Source organism: Quercus lobata, chromosome 3, assembly GCF_001633185.2.
Source record: "Quercus lobata isolate SW786 chromosome 3, ValleyOak3.0 Primary Assembly, whole genome shotgun sequence".
Taxonomy (NCBI): domain Eukaryota; kingdom Viridiplantae; phylum Streptophyta; class Magnoliopsida; order Fagales; family Fagaceae; genus Quercus; species Quercus lobata.
Genome location: NC_044906.1, coordinates 31,761,587 through 31,782,985, shown reverse-complemented (window position 1 = coordinate 31,782,985; position 21,399 = coordinate 31,761,587). Strand labels below are relative to the sequence as shown.

The window sequence follows — 21,399 nt, the reverse complement described above, 5'->3', positions numbered from 1 at the left end:
TATAGCAAAAGTGGGCTGCATTAGTGAAGCAAAAGGCATAATTTTTTTCTGCTGAGCTACAGTGCACCATAGCTAAGATGGTTTAAAAAAAAAATTATTAAAAGATATATTATTTTATTGTATTGATAGTGGTGGTTGTTGTTTATTGTAGTAGATTTATAATTTTATTATGTTGTTTATATTATTTTATTGTGTTGAATGTTAAAATAAAATTACTGATGTTAGGTGTTTTGTAAAATAAAGTAATAAAATAGATAAAATAATTTTTTATGGTGTCAAATTGTTAAAGTTTTGATACTAACCAATGCTGATGCTAAGCCATACTTTTCAGCTTTCCATCCCTTGAAACTAAAAATAAGAGAGAGAGAGAGAATAAGGAGGAAGAGAGGAACCCATCAAAAGATGACAGTTGTAATCCTGATTTTGATTGATGTGAATTTGTGTGTTCTTTTCCTTAGAATCTGATCTGTATTAACTAGTAGGTGAGGACCAATACAAAAAAATCTGTAAGGTTTTAATCAAATATTTACCTTCTCTACATTGATGACAGAGTTTTGAATGTGTAGTTTGAGGAACTAGTCAAAGTCTGCTGCAATTATCATCAATGTTGTAATAGATTATTGATTTTCAGATTAAAGTTTTTTTTTTTTTGAGATTTTTTTTTTTTTTTTTTTTTTTTTTTTTTTTTTGGGTAAAACATGATTTCAACATTAACTTAGGAATTCACAAGTCTATTACAACATAAATTAGCCTTGTCAAACGCTAATATATCCTCCACCACAGGCGGTGGGTTACAAAAAGTAACAAAACTATACGAAGATTGCACTCCTATTTTAGCTAATGCATCAACGCATTGGTTTGCTTCTCGGAAAGCATGGATCACGCGCTTGTTTGGAATTTCCTTCAAGAGGCTCCTGCAATCAGATAAGAGAGGCTCCATTAAGAGGTTTTTAGATTCATTGTTCATTAGAAGAACAATGCTTAAAGCATCAAGTTCTATTATAAGTTGCTGAATGCCCATTTCCTTAGCTAGTAGTAGTCCATCTCTAAGTGCCCAAAGCTCAGCCAAGGCACTATTAGTAAACCCAAGACCTCTTGCAAAACCTTTTAGCCAATCCCCATCATGATCTCTAATTAACCCCCCTCCACCAGCTCTTTCTGGATTCCTCATAGCTGAACCATCGGTATTGAGTTTCAACCAACCCCTCGGTGGCTTCTCCCAACCCACAGGAACAATGGATTTTTGTTGCTTGATCTTAGAAGCAAACCCAATGGCGAAAAATTCAGCACCGGCTTGAATGCATTTTCTCCATATCTGAGGATCCACAACACCAGTTCTAAAAAGGAAATTATTTTTGTGAGTCCATAAATGCTGCAATCCCATAGGAAACAACACCTTCCAAGGAATTCCTTTAACAGAGACATTCATACCATCATTACAATTGACTTCCAACCAAGCATTAAAGGGAAGAGTGAATGAATTTTTGGTGCAATGGGGCACTTGCAGCTGCGACCAGAATTGGTAAGCAACCTCACAGCTCCTGAATAAGTGCCCTATAGTTTCATTATGCTTATAACACAATTTACACAGAGGATCAAGGCTTAAACCTCTTGAACCCAGCACTTGAGCTGTAGGAAGACTATCATGAAGACAAAGCTAGATAAGGAATTGGATCTTTGGCAAAGTTTCAGACTTCCAAACCCATTTAAATGACAAAGTATCCGGGTTCAGGGGGTTTAAACCCCTTGCAAGAAGATAGGCAGCTTGGATAGAGAATAAGCCATTATTGGAATAGGCCCACATGAGACTATCACTTCCTTGATTCACAAAAGAGAAGGGTGTGGCCTTAATGGTGTTGAACACACTTGCTGGAAGCTCAAAGGAGATGCTTGAAGGCTTCCAAGCATGGTTATCATCAAAGCATTGTCTAACAGTTAATTTTTCTTCCTCTCGGGTCAAGGGTCCTTCAATTAGCTCCCTTAATCTCCCACAAGGCAGCCAGATATCCCTCCACATGCTCACAGCTTCCCCATTTCTAACGGTCCATCTTAAGCCTTTGACATAAATAGGCCCTCCCTTTTTGCAAGCAGCCCATATCCGAGAGCAAGGCAAATGCCTACCTTCTTCAGTTACTCTGTTGGAACAGAGGTATTTAGCTAATAGCATATTTGCCCATGGCTTCCCTTCCTCATAGGCAAGCCTCCAACAAAGTCTGGCTAAAATGGCTTCATTTCTATGCTTCATTGAAAAAAGCCCCAATCCTTCCAACTCTTTGGGCAACGTAACAGTACTCCACCTCACCATATGCATTCTCCTCCTTTCCTCAGTTGACCCCCAAATGAAATCCCTCATCATTTTATCAATGGAATCACACACTTTAACTAGAAGGCTATGGCACTGCATGTAATACTCTGCAATGGGAGCAACAGCAGTCTTGCAAGCACCAATCTACCAGCTTTTGATAGAAATCTAGATTTCTAACCAGGTAGCTTACTTTGGATTTTGTCCAAAATAAAATTAAAAAGCATTACCAACTCTGCCTTTGTGGATGATGGGAAAGCCCAAATATTTACCAAGGTTATTGGTAGCAATGATCCCCAGTTTCCTACACATAGGCCTCCGCCTCCTAGCAGGAACATTTGGAGAAAAGAATATTCTAGATTTACCATAGTTTACCTTCTGCCCAGCCAGGTTACAAAAGTTGTTAAGAACTTCCATAATAGAATTGCAATTCTTGGTATTAGCTTTAGCAAAGAGTAGAATATCATCAGCAAAAAGAACATGAGAGAAACTAGGCCCATTCCTGGATGCTCTGACCATATCCCACTTATTATCCTCACACATCTTGGTTATTTGAGCTCCAAGAAACTCCATGCATAAAAGGAATAGATAGGGAGAGATGGGATCTCCTTGCCTGATTCCTCTTGAGGGGCAGAAGGGTTGAAGTTTGCTTCCATTGAAGAGAAGGGAAGTAGATGATGTAGCCACACAGCTTAAGATGAGCTTGATGATGTTTTCAGGAAACCCAAAGTGTATGAGTATCATCCTAATAAAACTCCATTCTAAATGATCATAGGCTTTCTCCAAGTCTATCTTCACCACCATATACCCTTCTTTACCTCTTCTTTTCCCAAGGGAATAAATAAGCTCTTGAGCAATGATTACGTTATCTGAACCTCTCCTCCCTTCCAGAAAAGCAGCTTGCATAGGAGAAATAAGTCTAGGCAGCAGGGGTTTAATTCTTTGAACAAGGATTTTAGAGACAATTTTATACACAATGTTACATAGGCTTATAGGTCTATATTGGCCAACTGTCTCAGGTCCCAATTGCTTTGGTATCAAGGCAATAAGGGTTTGGTTAAGATATTCCGAGATTTTTTGGTTGGCAAATATTTGTTTCACTTCATTTCTCATAGATTCCCAACCACAAGCCAAAACCTATGGTAGAACCTAGCATGCATCCCATCACTTCCGGGAGCCTTGTATGGCTTCATGGATTTGAGGGCATCCCAAATTTCTTTATTTGAAGGCATCAGCCCCAAAGCATTAGCTTCTTCAACCTCTAGCCTCATGCACCACTCTGAATCCCATCTCTGAAACCAAGGACAGGCAGTTTAATCTATCTGATATAGCTTAATAAAGCTTTTGGTAAAAACTTCTTGAACTTGCTCCACATTATGAACCCAAACCCCTTCATCATTCAATATGCTAGTGATTCTGTTCTTACTTCTTCTAGCCAAGGTAGTCAAATGGAAATAGGAAGTGTTTCTTTCTCCAAAAATAGTCCAATTGACTCTAGATTTCATAACCCACAGCTCCTCTTCTAGTTGTAGAATCTCATTGTATTCTTCAGATAATTGTTCTTGGAGATTGATTAGAAAGCTATTAGGATTATTGGCAAGAGCACGCTGGGCTCCCAGCAATCTAGCCATGATCTACCTCTTTCTCACAAAAATATTTCTAAAGACTTCTTTATTCCAAATTTGGACCTTGTGGGTGAATCTAGTGACAGCTCCAGTAAGATTATTTTCCATACCATTCCAAGAGTCCCTAACAATGGCTAGAAAATCATTGTGGCTTAACCACATAGGTTGGAATCTAAATGGACGATTTGAGGCATTAGACATATTAGGGCATAGATTAAGCAATAAGGGGCAGTGATTCGAGTTAACTCTAGCCAAATGAGTTACATTTGCTTCAGGGAAGGAAGATTTCCATTCAGGATTTGCCCAAACTCTATCAAGTCTACATTGGATGAGACCCCCCCATTCTCTCTTATTAGTCCAAGTAAATTTAGGCCCTGAGAATCCCAAATCCATCATTTGACACTCATTCATACAATCAAGAATAGCCCTCACTCTTCTTTGACAGATAGGATTACCCCCAGCCTTTTCCTCTTCAGCAATAACCTCATTGAAATCGCCCATAAGGGCCTAAGAAAGGTCATGCAAGGTGGCTATTAATTTAAGGTTATCCCATAGCATGCATCTTTCAACAAACCTAGGGCTAGCATAAATAGCACTAATAATCCAGGTAATGGATTGAGATCTTACCTGGATAATGGCATGGATCTCCTGCTTTATTGAGGCCAGCATGTCCACATGCACCAAGTCAGTCCTCCAGAGCATCCAAATGCCCCTAGCAAAGCCAATAGTATCAGCAACTACTGAACCATCAAAAGGCAGGGATTTAATCATTTCTATAGCCCTAGCACCACTCATTCTAGTCTCTGTGATTACCATGAGCAATGGAGCATGCCACTCCACCAAGTCCAACACTGTCTTTCTGAATTGGGGTTTCATAGCACCCCTACAGTTCCAAATTAGGATATTCATCATCTTAAATGGGATTTTGGAAGAGTCATAAGGCACCAAGGAAGAAGCATCCTCAGTGTCTCTCAATCTCCATGCTCCCATCACCTCCGCCTTGCTCACCAACCTTTCTTGGAATAGGGTAACTGAGTGTTGGATTATCCCCCTCTCCCCTACTGAGGATTTGGTGAGAATGGTGCCTGAGATCTTGGCTTCTGGCAGTTGGATCATCTTCATCCTGTGTAAGCTCCCCTTCAAAAAGCATTCCACAGGCTTGTCTTGTGGAATTTTCCTCACAGAAATCAAATTTTCCATCCATTCCTTCTCCGCCTTAGTCAAATATTTTTCTGAGAGTTGCACACTTGATCTTGTCACTGACGAGCTTGAGTTTACTAGTGGAGGGGCTTGAAACGCTGGTTGGTCCGTGACAAACCATGGATTCGGTGTTAGCTTCCATGCCCTGTTCATCACAGGAAGGTAGCCTAAAGTTCTGCCCTCCTCCGTTAGCGGAAACATATTTTTCCAAGTCAGCATCAACTCCAAGTCGAACCATCCCCAAACCTCCATTGGGTCTTGCCTTATCCATCTGATTGTCTCGTCTCCGATTGGTACAATTTTGCCCTTGTAAAACAACGCCCACCTCTTTGTTCTCTCCTTGGTTCTTGAACTTCAGGGTATTAGACTCCCAAGCATTACCCGTTATATATGGTTTTGTTACGGCCTCAGCTGCAATAGAAAAGGAGCAAGGCCTTTGATCCAACCCATCATCTTTCAATGGGCCTACATTCACTCCAAATACGAACAAATTTTTATCCTTACCCAGGCCCATTACACTTTTGTGAGTACCAACGGTAACTTTGGTCTTTTGTTTGGAGTTAGCACGGCTGCCATTTCTAACAGTACCTTTTCTATCAATTGTCTTGTTGTGATGAGACGGGGAACTCTTAAACTCTTCCCTATGTGATCTGTCACCCTGCAAAAGTGGTGCTTTTCTTTTCCCAGCTACCCTATCATTTTCCCTTGCCCTATGCAAGGTCCTTTCAACAGGCATTTGGGATGATTCATCAGCTTGGCTCCCACTTGAGGCACTCAGCTTGTCTCGGTTTTTGTTAAATGGTTTACGTCTAGTCACAATCATCCAATCCCCATATTCATCCTGTTGGCTGGCAAGAGTTTCTTCAACCACAAGCGTTGCAACTACACCCCTCTGTTCCTCTTGACTTCCACCGCCATGCTCCTCTTGAACACCCCTACTATGCCCATGGACTAAGAATGGACACACTTCCCTACCATGCCCAATTCGTCCACATTCAAAGCAAAGGGTGCCAATACCTTCATAAATAATACTCTGTTTAAGCCTCCCCAGATAGATGGATTTTGCCAGAAGTTTGTCAAGGTTGACTTGGACACATAAACGAGCAAAACGCCCTTTAGCTTCATTGGCAGTGTTAGCATCAATACGTAGAACAGGACCAATAGCTCTGCCTATCTTCAACAACGCATTATGCTCATAAAACTCTATAGGTAATTCTGGCAGCCTGATCCACACTGCAACTGAAGAAAGAGTTGTTGAAGATGCATGGAATTCAGGTTCCCATTGCCTAATGGCGAGGAAATGTTGCCCTATAAAGCAAGGGCCTCCCTTAAGAATGTTATCCACATCCTCTCTACTCTCAAATTTGATTAGATAAAAATCAAATCCCAAATCAATGCAATCCATACCTCCCCTTAGATTCCACATACTCCGAATCTTGGAAACAAGGAAAGAGTAACCCACCTTCCTTCCAAAAGGTTTGATAATGAGCGCTTGGTGCTAGGGTGCTCTCATATGGGTTTTTTCATCCCTGGAGAAGCACACTCTGAGGCTGCCATCTTCTGCGTGTTCTTCTTCATCATTAGATTATATGTCTTCTTGCATGTCACAAGCAAAGCCAAAAGCTTTCTCAAATGCCCCAGGAATTAATCCCACCAACTTATCTCTGTAGCTTCTTGTCTTATTATGTAGATTTTCTTCCTTATCATTTGCTGCCTGATGACTATCCTTGAATTTCTTTGTGCTGCGGGCCAGGGTATCTGCTTCCTCATCAGAGCGTTTCAAGTTTTCTCTCTCCATTTGCTTTACCCAACTTTCAAAAATTTGACGCTATGGAGAAAATTTTCAGATTAAAGTTAATGCTTGCAATAGAAATAAATCATTTTTTTGAATATTTGAGACACAGGTGGACATTTGCTGCCACAAATTAGTGTATATTAGTGGACAAAGGAATTCGCTTAATATATTAGTGGTAATTATTGTCTGCCATTACTTAATAACCTTTACCTTCACTCCTCTCCTCATCTACTGCTCAAGAAAAACTTGACCATGAAAATAAACTCCATCACTCAATTTATAATCTCCGATTGGTGACACTATTAGCATCTTACATCATTTTGGGTGTTGATTCTCTTGTCAATGTATTCAATCTGTTTGGATTACATCTTGATGATGCAGAGTATAATGATTTGAGCACATATTCATCCTTGTGAAAGATTTTTTGATGGTGATGATTGATCATTAGCATAATGAAGACAACAATTGAACTATCTTAGCAATTTGTTGGCTCTCATAGCATGAACAAGGAGAATTACTTCAATAAATCTAATTGCAGTTTATTTATTTATTTATTTTTGTATGTCAGTTAAAATTAAATGTAGTGGCCCCACTAAGGTTACTAATTGTAGACTTAGAGTCTTTTTGAGATCTGCTTATTTTATTGAAATTGAAAAACTTTTGCTGAAAATACTGTGGATAAAGGTAAAAGCTATTTGAAATAGTACAGTAAGACTTATGAATAGTACTAAAAAATACAATAAAACCTATAAATAATAACAAAAATAAACTAAATAGTAAAATAAGATGATTTTTTTAATCTGGAGTGTGCCAACAGGCGCATTCAAAAACTATTACTGCCAATACAGGACTATAATATAATGTGTTATTAATTACTTATTTTTGTATTCAATTTAATTATGACATGTTTGCTTATTAAAATAGGATTTCGCTAATGTGTGTCTTAAGGACACACAATAACTAACCATTTTAAAAAAAAAAAATTTCTCAAAAATTATAAAAAATATGGATAATTTCTTTAATTTCTGAAAAAATATTTTCAAAAATGAATGATTTAATCTGGACCCATTAAAATATATGCCTCAAATAAAAAAAGATATAGAAAAATATCACCTCACCCACCCAAGACCCAACAAACATGGCATTGTCCTTTTTCTTAAAAAAAAAGGCATTATCCTCAGACCTCACCTTATGTGGTTTGACTCAGTACACCACCTGTTCAACTGTAAAGCCAATTAAATTCACTCTAAAAATCAGGTAGTCAACAAAAGCTGTTTTACGTTGGTTGTAGATTTTGGACTTTGAGTCCCTTTAAACTCCAAAATTGTTTCTTTTACTCCAAAATTTTGAACCTAAAGAATACTACCAGAAAAAATGGTGGACACCCATCTGAACCAAAATTCAGTCCAAGATGTTTTGGGCTATGATAGACAGAAAGAGCTGAAAGCCTTTGATGATACTAAGGCAGGTGTTAAAGGACTTGTTGACTCTGGGATAGTGAAAATCCCTCCCATATTTGTGATACCAACAGATGAACTCTCATGTGAGAAATCATATTCAGGATCAACCAACCTCCAGGTTCCAGTGATAGACCTCAAAGACATCCATGAAGGCGGTGTTCAACGAAAACAAGCTGTTGAGGAAATTCGGCATGCTTCAGAGACATGGGGGCTCTTCCAGATTGTGAATCATGGGATCTCTGAAGATGTAATGGATGATATGATCAAAGAAATTCGCAGATTTCATGAACAACCAACTGAAGTAAAAAGGGAGTATTACTCGCGTGATGTACCAAAGAACGTGAATTTTTTGAGTAATTATCACCTTTATAAGGCAAAATTTGCTAACTGGAGAGATACTGTGTCTTTTTCCATGGATCCTGTTGCTCCAATTCCTGAAGAATATCCAGCAGTCTGCAGGTACTCCTAGTCCTTGTGGTGTAATATGCAAAAACATGTTCTCTTTCTTTGAGCTTCAAGTTTGCTTTTGAATACTTGCAACAGCAAGATGATAAAAAGTAGCTCCCAAATATGATGATGGATATTTGAGTCATAGAATGGTTAACACTTTCATTTTGAGAGATTAAAAAAATTCTCTATATGGTCCTAAAATAAAATTTTATCAAGGAAAAATAAGGAGTCGTCGGAAGAAAATATATCCAGAACCCAACAAAAGAGACGAAGAGATCCTTTTCCAAGATTTACTCCAACTTTTTTTTGATAAAAGTGAGTGATGAATTTTGAAGAAAACAAAAATCTCTGTGAGAATTCTGAGAAATAAATTGCCAAGACAGTTTTTTCTTCCCAAAGAATTATAACGGAATTGAACAAAAGACTTGAATTGCATAAATTTGAAATTTAGAGGACTTAATTGAATGAAAGTAAAGTTAAAGGTCTGAAATATGTTTCAATCAAACTTAGAGGGTTCAATTTGCATTTTAGCCAATAAAAAATTATCATATTATAACCTCTGTTCTGATAAAAAGTGTAAAAATTGACACTCAGTTTAATCCATAAAATTTTCCCATCAACTAAACAATATTTCCTTGCACAAAATTGGGCTCTCCAATTTTAGATGGATGATTTTTTGAAATAAAAAGAAATAGGATGTGCAGCAGTAGCCACATAATTATAACATTGCAGTTGATGTGTGTTTCCTGATGCTAAGTAAGGTGAATTAAGCAACTCCTGAGAAGGCATCCTTCAGATTCAACATATATGGTGAAAATCTGATGTGGAATAATTGTCTGTATATCTAACCATTGCATGGCTTTCTAATTAAACAAAGTGCTGGGACATTGTAATCAGTTATTCACAGCACGTAAAGAGGCTAGGACTTACCCTCTTGGATTTACTATCCGAGGGCCTGGGGCTCAGATCTAATCGTCTGGCTGAGATGGAGTGTGCTGGAGGACAGAGCCTTGTCTGTCACTACTATCCAGCATGCCCTGAGCCTAACAGAACAATGGGAACCAGTGAGCACACAGATCCTGATTTCTTCACTATTCTTCTACAAGACCAAATTGGAGGCCTACAAGCCCTTTACCAAAATCAGTGGGTTGATATCCCTCCAGTGACAGGAGCTTTAGCGGTTAATCTTGGGGACCTTTTTCAGGCAAGTACAGCTACTCATCATACAAGAAACAATCTATTAAGAAGTGATATTGCAAATGATTCCCAATTACTCCCATAAACTGTCTTTGCTATGACTTTTGAATTTGATTAATATGTGTTACCTATCAAATAAAGATGATTAATATGAGTTTTGTATGTGACACCTATATTTAATGAACTTCTCACATAATTTCCACATATTGTTTGATTTCCAAGATGTTCTGAGACATTGAAGGACATGGAAACTAACAATATCCACTAGAAACCTGTTACATCATTCTACAATTTCGTCGCTTTCTGTCTGTCTTTTTTGACAAAAAAAAAAACAAGTTCCAATGCTTAGGAAACATGCAAAGTAAAGAATGAAAAATCTGATAATGCAGCTAAGACAAAATCTGATACAAATATAAAACATGTGAATGTAACAGCATTGTTTTGGTGCAGCTTATCTCAAATGACAAGTTCATAAGTGCGACGCATAGAGTCCTGGCCAACCAAGTAGGCCCTAGAATATCAGTGGCATGTTTCTTCAGTAATCATATGCAGAAGCAGATGCAGCCAGTCAATCGGCTTTATGGTCCAATAAAAGAGTTGTTATCAGATGACAATCCTCCTTTATACAGGGAAACATCGGAGAAGGAATATGCTCTCTGCTATGTCTCAAAAGGACTTGGCAACTCTGCACTTGATCATTTCAGACTGTGAGTTTTGGAAGGAAGAAATTTATGCCTGAAGTATCTGCAATTTGACATTAAATTTTCGTAAGTCCCCCAAACCAATCAATCACATGAGTTGGCTCGTGTTGTTCCAAGTATTGTGCATGTGTGTGTCTGTATGATTGAGTCTCTGAACCTTGAGAATGAACCTACAGTTGGGTTGTATATTTATTTAAAGTTTGCATTCCGCAACAAATAAACACACTAATATAGGAAATTATAAGCTTAATATAACATGCACGCTGCAATAATATAAGAATTATACTTATATTTGAGAAAACAAATACTACAATTCTAAACTTAATGTAACATGTTACATGTGTTCCATGAAATGGCAGTATACATTTAAAAAAAAAAAAAAAAATTCTTGAATATGTTCAAATTAGTCAATCAATTATAGTATATAACAAAAAAACATATCCGAGAGAGAGAGAGAGAGAGAGAGAGAGAGAGAGAGAGAGAGAGAGAGAGAGAGAGAGTGTGTGTGTGTGACGCCCCAAACCAAAAAGGGTCCAAAGCATGAGAAATACAATCCAAAGGTACCTATAAATTTTTCCTTTTTGACAATTCAATCCAAATAATTCATATCAAGTACCAATATCAAGAATTTTCATAATAATTTCATTAAAGATACTCCCAAAGTAAGTCAAAGTTCGCAATAATTATAAGAACCATTAGCCACAAAAGAATGAAAGTCTAAATAAATATAATTACATACCATTAGCTTGTCCCAAAAGTGGGAATAAAAGTCATGACCACTATTAGATACAAAAGAATGAGTCAAGCCTACTCTAAGATGTACATCATCTAAAGATCATTATCACAAAAGTCTAGCCTCCACGAGTAGTTAGTCTAACTACTACTAGCCACAAAAACTTGTCTCAAAATTATTTTTGCATACTCTGAAAAAGTTTGTAAAAGAATGGGATGAGATAAAGCCTAGTAAGTAACATAATTAATGGGTGAAGGAGAAATGCAAGTTTCATGATGATGAATAATTTACAAAGCATGTTATAATTTGGGAATTTCCAAATAAATTCTACAAAACCATTTCCAATAATAATATGACAAGAATGATTAAAATGATACGACACAAAGCTTCTCAAAATGTTGGCATGAAACTACATACTACATTCTGTGAGCAATAACAATACAATTCCAAACTCAAGGCCACATGACAATGCACACAAAGATGGAACTAATCGCCGATACACAGCCAGAACTAAATATGCCGTCACAAAGACAGAACTAATATGTTGTCACAAAGACGGAACTCAATAACCATCACAAAGACGGGTGCTAAGATACCAATGTCACACAAACTTTAGTATTTAGCTAGGTAATCACATGTCACAGTACATGGGTAGAACATAAAGAGCTCACAAATTACATTTAATTCAAAATATGTAGTTTATTTCCAAGTAGTTTCATAAAATATTTGAATACGTAAAATATTCACAAAGTTCTCAAAGCCTTCAAAACCATTTATTGTCAAAAAGATTTTCTATTAACTTCCCAAATAACATAGTTCAAGATAAAGCATCTTTAGAAATTGCAAACAATGCAATAATTTCCTGAAATCCATCATCAAAGGATTAAATTAACAATGCTTATATTCTTCATACTAACAACTCATGCATTTCCCTATATGCAATATTAAATATGGTGCACTTTTCATAAATAATCATATACATTAAGGTAACAACATAATAGTTTTTAGGAAAATATAGTTTTCACAAACAATTTTCCAAAATGTGTTTAACCCAAAAATAACGTTTCATGCAATATGGTTATTTTCAAAAAATCCCATTAAAAAGCTACTTACCTTGCAACCTGCAAAGACTAAATTCCCAAGCTTCAAAGGAGATTAGCTAGAATATAAACAATACCAAGCAAACCTATCATGATAAGCACAAGGCTTGACATTGCATCTAGCTATGAATTAGAGATTGCTAAATAAGCAATTAATTAGGCAAGCCTAAGTATTTAACCTCACAAGTAATGTATCCCACTTCAAAAGTTACCCAATAATTTAATTCACAAGGCATAGACTCCAATTTATAAAATTAACCCATTCAAGATCATCTCCCTCATGCTAAAATCTTAACAATTTATTAGTAACTCCCATAAGATTTACACATCATCATCAAGAGAGACCCATGAAACAAAATCACAATATCTACCAAGACAAGAATTTTAAATTTTCAACTAGCTCCAAATAAACTCAATAGTAATGGAAAATTAGATTTACCAACTCTCATATGATATAACTCAAAACCCCTAAATTTCCACCAAAACAAACCTTAGATAGCCACCATTGTAAAAACCATAAACCCATTCATCAAATAAATCTACCAAGACAAAACCCATACATTTAAACATATGAATATCACTTCTAAAACTCATAAATCACATGAATTTCATTATCAAAACTTAGATTAAAAGAACATTTAGCAAAAGCATATAAATCTACCAAAAGATTATGAATTATTTAATTCAGATAATAAAGATGAGTGAGTCTTAGCTTTTTCCTATGAAGTTTTCCCATAAACTTTGCCGGAAAAAGATGACAGAGGTGGTGGGGAATGATGGGGTAGGTGGGGTACATGTGAGCCATAATAATAAAAAAAAAATCTGACTTTTTCTTCTCTTTTTTTTTTTTTTAATAATTTTTTTTAAGGGCTGGGGCATTACAGAGAGAGCGAGAGAGAGAGAGAGAGAGAGAGAGAGAGAGAGGGGAGTGGGGTTTGATATTTTAATTGAGTAAGAAATAAAGAGATTGACGTGATGAGTGGCTTATTAGGGAATATAATTTCTTTTTGTTCATTAATTATAATTTATAATAGGACTATTTTAATGTTTGAAATTTTGGGGAAAGGAGCAAATAGAGTTGCAACTCAATCTAATGAGTGGTACTGAATCATTTTTCAGTTTGAATTTTTTTTGAGCTTTGAATTCTGGGATTTTAACTCTTGTTTGGTTCCTTCTCAAAAAAAAAAAAAACTCTTGTTTGGTTTTGCAGAAAGCAAAGAAAATGAAATGAAAGAGAGAAAACAAAATCGAATTTTAGTCTATAATAAACTAATTTCAAATATATTATTTTATTTTTTTAAAACTTTAAAACATGTGGCAGCATAAGTGTGGCTACTTTGGTGGCATAAAAATAAAGATTTTAATAACACCGTTAGTCATAATAGTTTTTCTATCAATCACTAATGACATGGACTATTTTTGACATAATACCAAAAAATTAGGGGCTAAACTGACAATTTTAAAATGTTAGGGACCATTTTGACATATAGGACAAATGTTAGGAACCAAAAGTGTAGTTTACCCCTTTCTTTTCCCTATTCTCTTTATTGCTTCATAATTTTTTTTTTTTTTTTTTTTTCAAGATTATCAAGATTGTAGGATTTGAATGGTCACAATTTGAGCTAATGGTGGGTCGAGATTGGGTCTTTCGTAGGTGCCTAAAAATGGCACAAGCGTCAACCAGTTTGGTCAATTTTTAATCTTACGGATCTAAAGAACAAAATTGATAGTATATGGCCTATGTTTTCAGTTGACTCAAATCTCAAGGGTATTTTGCATTTTGGTCCCCCCCAAAAAAAGGGACAGGCTCAAACACAATTTTAGCTAAAAAGGTACAAACCAAAACCTCTATTTTTTTTTCTTTTTAAAAATTTTTAGAAAAGGAAAAAAATTGAAAACAATCAAATGAAAATCTTCAAAAAAAAAAAAAAAAAATGACAACACATAATTGACATGAAAGCACATAAAAAGAAATTTAAAAAGAGAGAGATGAAAGTACACTTTTCACTTTTGCTATTTAAAATAATGTATTATTTTTATTTTGGCCATTTACATTTTAAAATTTTCATTTTAGCATTCATGTTTAATTCAGTTTCTATTTTGTCCTTCATATTTAATGCATTTTTTTTTTTTTTTTTTAATTTGGCCCTTCATGAAAATGAAAATTTTAAAATGCAAATGGTCAATATGAAAACAAAATAAAAAATTGAAATGTACCAAATTGAAAAACATTTCAAATTTTAAGGGAAAAAAATGTATTTTATTCTAGAATATAATTGATGCGAAAAAAAAGACAAAAAAAAAAAAAAAAAACACTATTTCTTGTCACCTTAAATTTTTTTTGTTTGGGCTCTTGTGAACTTAGGGCACTATCATTGAAAATTGTAAAAAACAATGTCATTTTGACACATCAAAAAGCTAAATTTTCTAATTTAACACACCATTTTATAATATACCATACATTACATTTCTATTCTATAATTCTATACATTGAAATAATATACACGCCACCTAAAACTACCATAATAAAACCCCAAAATCAACTGACCACCACCACACAGCCTACAGCCACCATTACCGCCCAAAGCCTACCAGCCACCACAACCACAAACCCACCACCAAACCCATCCATTTTCCATAGTATTCACTCTCTCACACTGTAGTGGTTTCCTCTATTCCATTCTTCTGTATTCCTTGGCTTAAACCTTGTAAACAGCTGCAAATTGGCGAATGTAGTGAATTACATATTCCAAATGCCCCATACTTACCACAACCAACATAGACACTCTGTAAAGCTTTCAATGCACCCACCCAAACTTCCATTCGGATTGAGGGAAAAATGTACCAATATATTGGTCAGATAAGAAAAAATGACAGAAATTCAAAATATAAGAAAATTAAAACTTAATAAGAGTCTCTTTCCTTTTTCCAAATCAAAACCCCTAAATCAACCCAAAACCAAAAAAAAAAAAAAAAAAAGTAAAAATTGAGATAGACCCGCGGCTGGGCGAGAGAGGAACCTTAGGGCCATGGGTGGCTGAGATTGGCTTTGGGGTGAGATTAATCGTAACTTGCAAGATCAAAGGCTGGCCAAGGTCGACGGCTTGGCAAGAGTCAACTAGCAAGGTTGAAGGTGAGAGTAAGAGAGGAGAGGCTGAGGGTGAATGTCTGAAGAAAGGAAGAGAAGAGTGAAGTACACGGGTGACAGAGGAGAGAGAAAAGTAGAATAAAAAATTATTAAAATGATTTAGCATTTTTGTTCGTACAGTTGTATTATTAGAATTTTAATATTCACAAATGCTAAAACCTTTAGCATTTACAACATGTGAGAGCATTCTCATCAAAGATGTGAAAAATGCTAAAATGTTATTATGCATGCCTAAAATGAGGCTTTTGGACCTAACCTCACTTGGGCTCGCAACTTATTTGTAATGTGGGTTTAGAATTTCCTACTTTGGATTGTTCTAGGCATAGAGACTCAGTGAAGCTGCCTCTCTTTCTCTATCTTTCTCTCTGAATCACTCTTTTTCTCTGCTCTCTGTTTCCCTGAGAACCTTTCAACAACCATTTCCTTTCCTCAACTTCTCATATTTATAGCTCTAGATTAGTGGAGAGATCATGATTACTGCCATAGTTAGTGCAATTGGAGGTCCAATATCATTAGTTGTAAGTGGATGGTTAGGTGGGAGTGGCCTTGGAACTTGGTTCCAACTCGAGTAGGCATGCCCGGTAATGGTGTTTCCCTGGGCGTTGCCGGGCATGCTATGAATGGTGTGTTTAGACATTATTCTTTCTTTATTGTTCGGGAATGGTTTGCCGAGCAAGGACCAGGTGACAAAACTTGGGCCTGCAGTTTATGTGGGTTTAGACGGGGGTTTTGGGTAGAAAGAGATTGGGGCCATGGGCCATGCTGTTGGGTTAGAGTTCAAGGCCCAAATGGATCTCGGTACCTTGATGCTGTACTGTTATTTTATAGCTTAAAACCCTAAAACATACTCTACATCAAAGGTGCTAAAACTTAAAAGTTTTGGCATCTTTCTACAGTAAGTTGCTACTATTAGCACCTTCTTGTAGCAAGGTGCTAGTATTTTTTATTATTATTTTTCTTTCTTTATCGCTTTCTCTCTCTTATGCTGTGCCTCTCCTTTTCTATTTCTTTTCTCTTTCTCTTTCTCTCTGCCTCTCCATCTTTGTCTCTGTCTATGTCTCCTCTTTCTCTTTCTTTCTGACTCTCCTTCTCTTTCTTTGATTGTTGATATTTCTTTGTGGGTCGAGTTGATTTCATGGGTGGTGGTGGATAGTCCTTGTTCGTGATTTCATGGGTCTGGGTTGATTTCATGGTTCGGTTATTCAACAAGTGTGAGTTTGGGTTGATTTCGTAGGTTTGGGTGACGGTGGTTCGGCAAGTGTGGCTAATTTTGGGATTTGATTTTGGTAGGTGTGATATGATTTTGGTGGGTTTTGTGTTTTGATTTCGGCAGGGTGATTTGATTTTGTGATTTGGTGGGTTCATGGGTCTCTGACCGGCATGGGTCATCGACTAGGAGATCTGTTGGTCATTGGCGTGGGCATCATGGTGGTTGTTAGCTAGATTTCATGTGTTTGGGTTGTGTGAAATGTGATTTGTGGCTTGGTGGGTTTAGGTATGGTGCGTGGGTTTTTGTTGGTTGTGGCATGGGTGGTAGGTTTGTGGAGGTTGTGGTAGGGTGGTGGGTTTTTGGTTGGTGGTTGGGTTTGTGGGTGGTGGATTCATGGTGTTTATTGGTAATGTTTGAGTTTTGGGCATGGTGGCTATTGGTATTGTGGTGGTTGTTGGAATTGTGGTAGCTGGTAACTGGTGGTAGGTAGGATTGCTGGGTTGAGAAAGAGAGAGAGAAAGAGAGACAGAGAGGGAGAGAGAGACAGTGAGACAAAGAGGGAGAGGATGAAAAAAATAAAAATAAAAAAGGAATAAAAAATAATAAAGAAAGAATATTTAAATGAAGTTGTAAAAAAACATAAAGCTTTGATGTTGGGTGTATTATAAAGTGAGATGTTAAATGTTATAAAGTGGCTTTTTGAGTTGTTAAATGCTAAAATTTGTAAAACCCTTCATGTGAATGCTCTGATTCGGGAGAGTTTTTAGTGTTTGGTGTGCCAAATGCCAAATATTTAGCATTTGGCACATGTGATACTAGTGCTCTTATATATATATATATATAAAACTAAGCCAATTACAACATGTGGGAAATTTTAATTTGGTGGGTGGACTACTAAACAAGATCGACGTGATCTATCAAGTGCAACTAATAATTTATGGAGGTTTTTGCTATTTTTCCATGGATTGACTTGCGAACATTGGAGACGACACATGACAACACACATCCTAAAATAATTATTTATCACTTCCAATGTTCGCAATAAGGGATATGGAAGTGACATATGATTATTTTAGAATGTGTGTTGTCATGTGTCGTCTCCAATGTTCGCAAGTCAATCTAGGGAAAAATAGCAAAAACCTCCATAAATTATTAGTTGCACTTGATAGATCACGTCAATCTTGTTTAATAGTCCACCCACCAAATTAAAATTTCCCACGTGTTGTAATTGGCTTAGTTATATATATATATGCATTCCCATCAGGCATTGTAAAAAAAAAGTCATTTTAACACATTAAAAAGGCTACTTTATTATCTTAACATATCATTTACAATTTACTGTACATATAGAGTCTTTTGGCTAAATATTGCTGAATCTAGAGTTTATTTGCGTTATAGGCATTGTTCTAAGTTATTTAGGGGATTGAGGAAAGAGAGTGAATTTCGACAATGGTGTTGTCGAAATTCAACAAAAGTATGAGAGAGAAAGAGAAAAAGTTGGAGAGAGAAAATTTTGAATTTCGGTAATCACATTACTGAAATCCTGCTGCCCAAACCTGCTGATCGAGTGGCTCAAAGTGTGCTAGTGCTAGGCGGGTGCCCAAAGGGAAACTAATTGTGGCAATGCCATTGTCGAAATAGGGGGGAATTTTTTTTTTTTTTTTTGGCAATTGTGGCAATGCCATTGCCGAAAATGGGAGGGGAAAAAAAAAAAAGGTGGTTGCTGAAATCTGGGGAGGAATTAAAAAAAAAAAAAAGTACTACATCATCAATATTTTCACAACAAATCACAAGTGATTAATTATTATTAGTTCAAATTTGAATTTAACACTGAGATTACTTTTTTAATATAACAATAACAACCAGTAACAACCTGCCACTTAGGATTTGTTGTAAAAATGTTGTAAAAATAGTGTGCACATATCATTTCTCAAAAAAAAAAAAAAATTGTGGAATGGATTTGTGGTAATGGCATTGCTGAAATAGGAGGAAAAAAAAAATTTTACAATTGGTTTGTATCAATGCCATTGCCGAAATAGGGAAAAAAATTGTGGCAATTATGGAAAAAATTGTGGCAATTGTGGCAATGCCATTGCTGAAAATGGGAAGAAAAAAAAAATAGTGGTTGGAGCACTCAGTGACACAACCAAGGTTGAAGTTGAAAGCTTGTGTAAGTGAATGTACTTTCTCTTCAGTGCAAATGGACTTCAATTTTTTTTTTTTTTTTCTAACTTGATTATAATCCCTAAGATGGTTGGAGCACACAGCTATAGTTTCAAAGACATAGGATTTCCAATAGCTAAGGAACTAATGAGAAATGATATGTCATTAACATTTTCACAACATTTTTACAACAAATCCTAAGTGGCAGGTTGTTACTGGTTATTATTGTTAGATTAAAAAAGTAATCTTAGTGTTAAATTCAAATTTAAACTAATAATAATTAATCGCCTGTGATTTGTTGTGAAAATATTATGGACGTAGCACTTTTTTTTTTTTTAATTCCTCCCCAGATTTCAGCAACCGTTTTTTTTTTTTTTTCCTCCCATTTTTGGCAATGGTATTGCCACAATTGCCAAATTTTTTTGCCCCCTATTTTGGCAATGGGATTGCCACAATTAGTTTCCCTTTGGGCACCTGCCTAGCACTAGCACACTTCGAGCCACTCAATCAGTAGGTTTGGGCAATAGAATTTCAGTAGTGTGATTACCGAAATTCAAAATTTTCTCTCTCTAACTTTTTCTCTTTATCTCTCATACTTTTGTTGAATTTCAGCAACACCGTTGCCGAAATTCACTCTCTTTTCTCAATTCCCTAATTAACTTGGAACAGTGCCTATAACGCAAATAAATTCCAAATTCAACAATATTCAGCCAAAAGACTCTTGTATACACTTTATATTTTGGCATTTAAAACACCTGATGAGAGTGGTTTTTTAGTATTTGGTGTGTCAAATGCCAAATATTTGGCATTTGACATACCTGATGGGAATGCTCTAAGGGAAGCCTTATCTTTCCATCTAGGGCATATCTTCTTTATCACCCAAAAAATATTTAAAATACTAGGGAAAATCTTTAAGTTTTGATTTTTATTATTATTTCTTTTGGTTATGGCTTACGGGAAAAATAATATGCTTTTCACTAGAAAAAAAGGTATAGGATCTCACATTTTTATGCAATAATTTTGATGTGGTAAGTTGTAACTGATGGAGAAAAAGTATTGGGTTCATGTGAAAGTGATAGGTAACTAATCATAATCTACCACATAAATTAATTGTACAAAATTGTGCGGTAAAGAATATGATCCTAGAATTACTCTTTCACAAGATTTTAACCATTGATTTGTAAGAATTAAAAAGCATATACATACTAGATATTAGAATATAGATATTTAATTAATCTATAAAGTTTAGAGATGTACCTCTGTATACCTTGAGCAAACCTGTTGTAATACCAATAGCAATAGACACGCATGTGCACACCCAGTACATGGCTTAGGAAGATCTTCCTCTCCATGCGCCTCCTTACAAGACGGCTTTCGATGGGGCAAGCCACCCTAATTTCTAAAAGGATGAGATCTAGGGTTTTGTCTAACATTTGGAGTGGAGAGGAGACCTAGCCTTATATTATATACAGTAAATATCCACCATCATATATAAAGTTTAAAACACTACACTCTACCTCATATTAGACGGCAAAAATGGCCCATTACCATCAATTTTGGAAATAATTTGCTCAGAAACACTGTTTCCGAACTATATAGCAATGTACCACTTTTTCGGGCCTATAGCGGCGTTTTCCTGAAAAAATTTTTTATAAGTCCCATAACAGGTTCAAGGGGCCCTATAGTGGCGTTTTTAAGCCCTATAGTGACGTTTTTGGGCCCTATGGCGGCGTTTTCCTGCAAAATTTTTTTGTAAGTCCCATAACAGTTTCAAGGGGCCCTATAGTGGCGTTTTTAAGCCCTATAGTGACGTTTTTGGGCCCTATAGCGGCGTTTTCCTGCAAAAATTTTTTTTAAGTCCCCATAACAGGTTCAAGGGGCCTTATAGTGGCGTTTTTTAAGCCCTATAGTGACGTTTTCGAGCCCTATAGCGGCGTTTTCGGAAAAAGTGGTATTTCCCTAATTATTTCCGAAACAGTGCTCTGTTGCTAAATATTTCAAAAATTAATGCTAATGGGCCATTTTTGCCCATATTAGACTATGACATAAGCCCAATAAAACAATGTTTATCAAGGCCCAATACTAAATATGACCACATCATATTAATGGGCCTTCCAAGTATATTAGTTGACTCACATCTAACTCATTTTATGAATCCAAAAGTCTAATTAATGGAAGCCCAATTCTAACATGATCATGTTGGTAGAGGGAAAATCATAGAATGACACTTTTTTTGGGCAAGTACAACAAATTTTGGGATTCTCATTCCTCTATTTATACTATTCTCTCTTATTTAGCCAAAATGGACCGCCGAT

The 21,399-nt window shown here is 36.1% G+C and overlaps 2 protein-coding genes across 2 annotated transcripts; one reads left to right on the top strand and one right to left on the bottom strand.

Annotated features, from left to right (window-relative positions):
* Nucleotides 1-715: 715 nt before the first annotated feature.
* Nucleotides 716-3,415, bottom strand: LOC115980745. Its single transcript, XM_031102966.1, has 4 exons — nucleotides 2,533-3,415; nucleotides 1,703-2,412; nucleotides 1,432-1,554; nucleotides 716-1,315 (listed from the first exon to the last, which is right to left on the bottom strand). Exons 1-4 carry the CDS (start codon nucleotides 3,413-3,415, stop codon nucleotides 716-718), a joined length of 2,316 nt encoding a protein of 771 aa, XP_030958826.1.
* Nucleotides 3,416-8,143: 4,728 nt separating this feature from the next.
* Nucleotides 8,144-10,985, top strand: LOC115979061 (1-aminocyclopropane-1-carboxylate oxidase homolog 1-like). Its single transcript, XM_031101017.1, has 3 exons — nucleotides 8,144-8,841; nucleotides 9,730-10,036; nucleotides 10,480-10,985. Exons 1-3 carry the CDS (start codon nucleotides 8,297-8,299, stop codon nucleotides 10,738-10,740), a joined length of 1,113 nt encoding a protein of 370 aa, XP_030956877.1. The 5' UTR covers nucleotides 8,144-8,296; the 3' UTR covers nucleotides 10,741-10,985.
* Nucleotides 10,986-21,399: the final 10,414 nt, after the last annotated feature.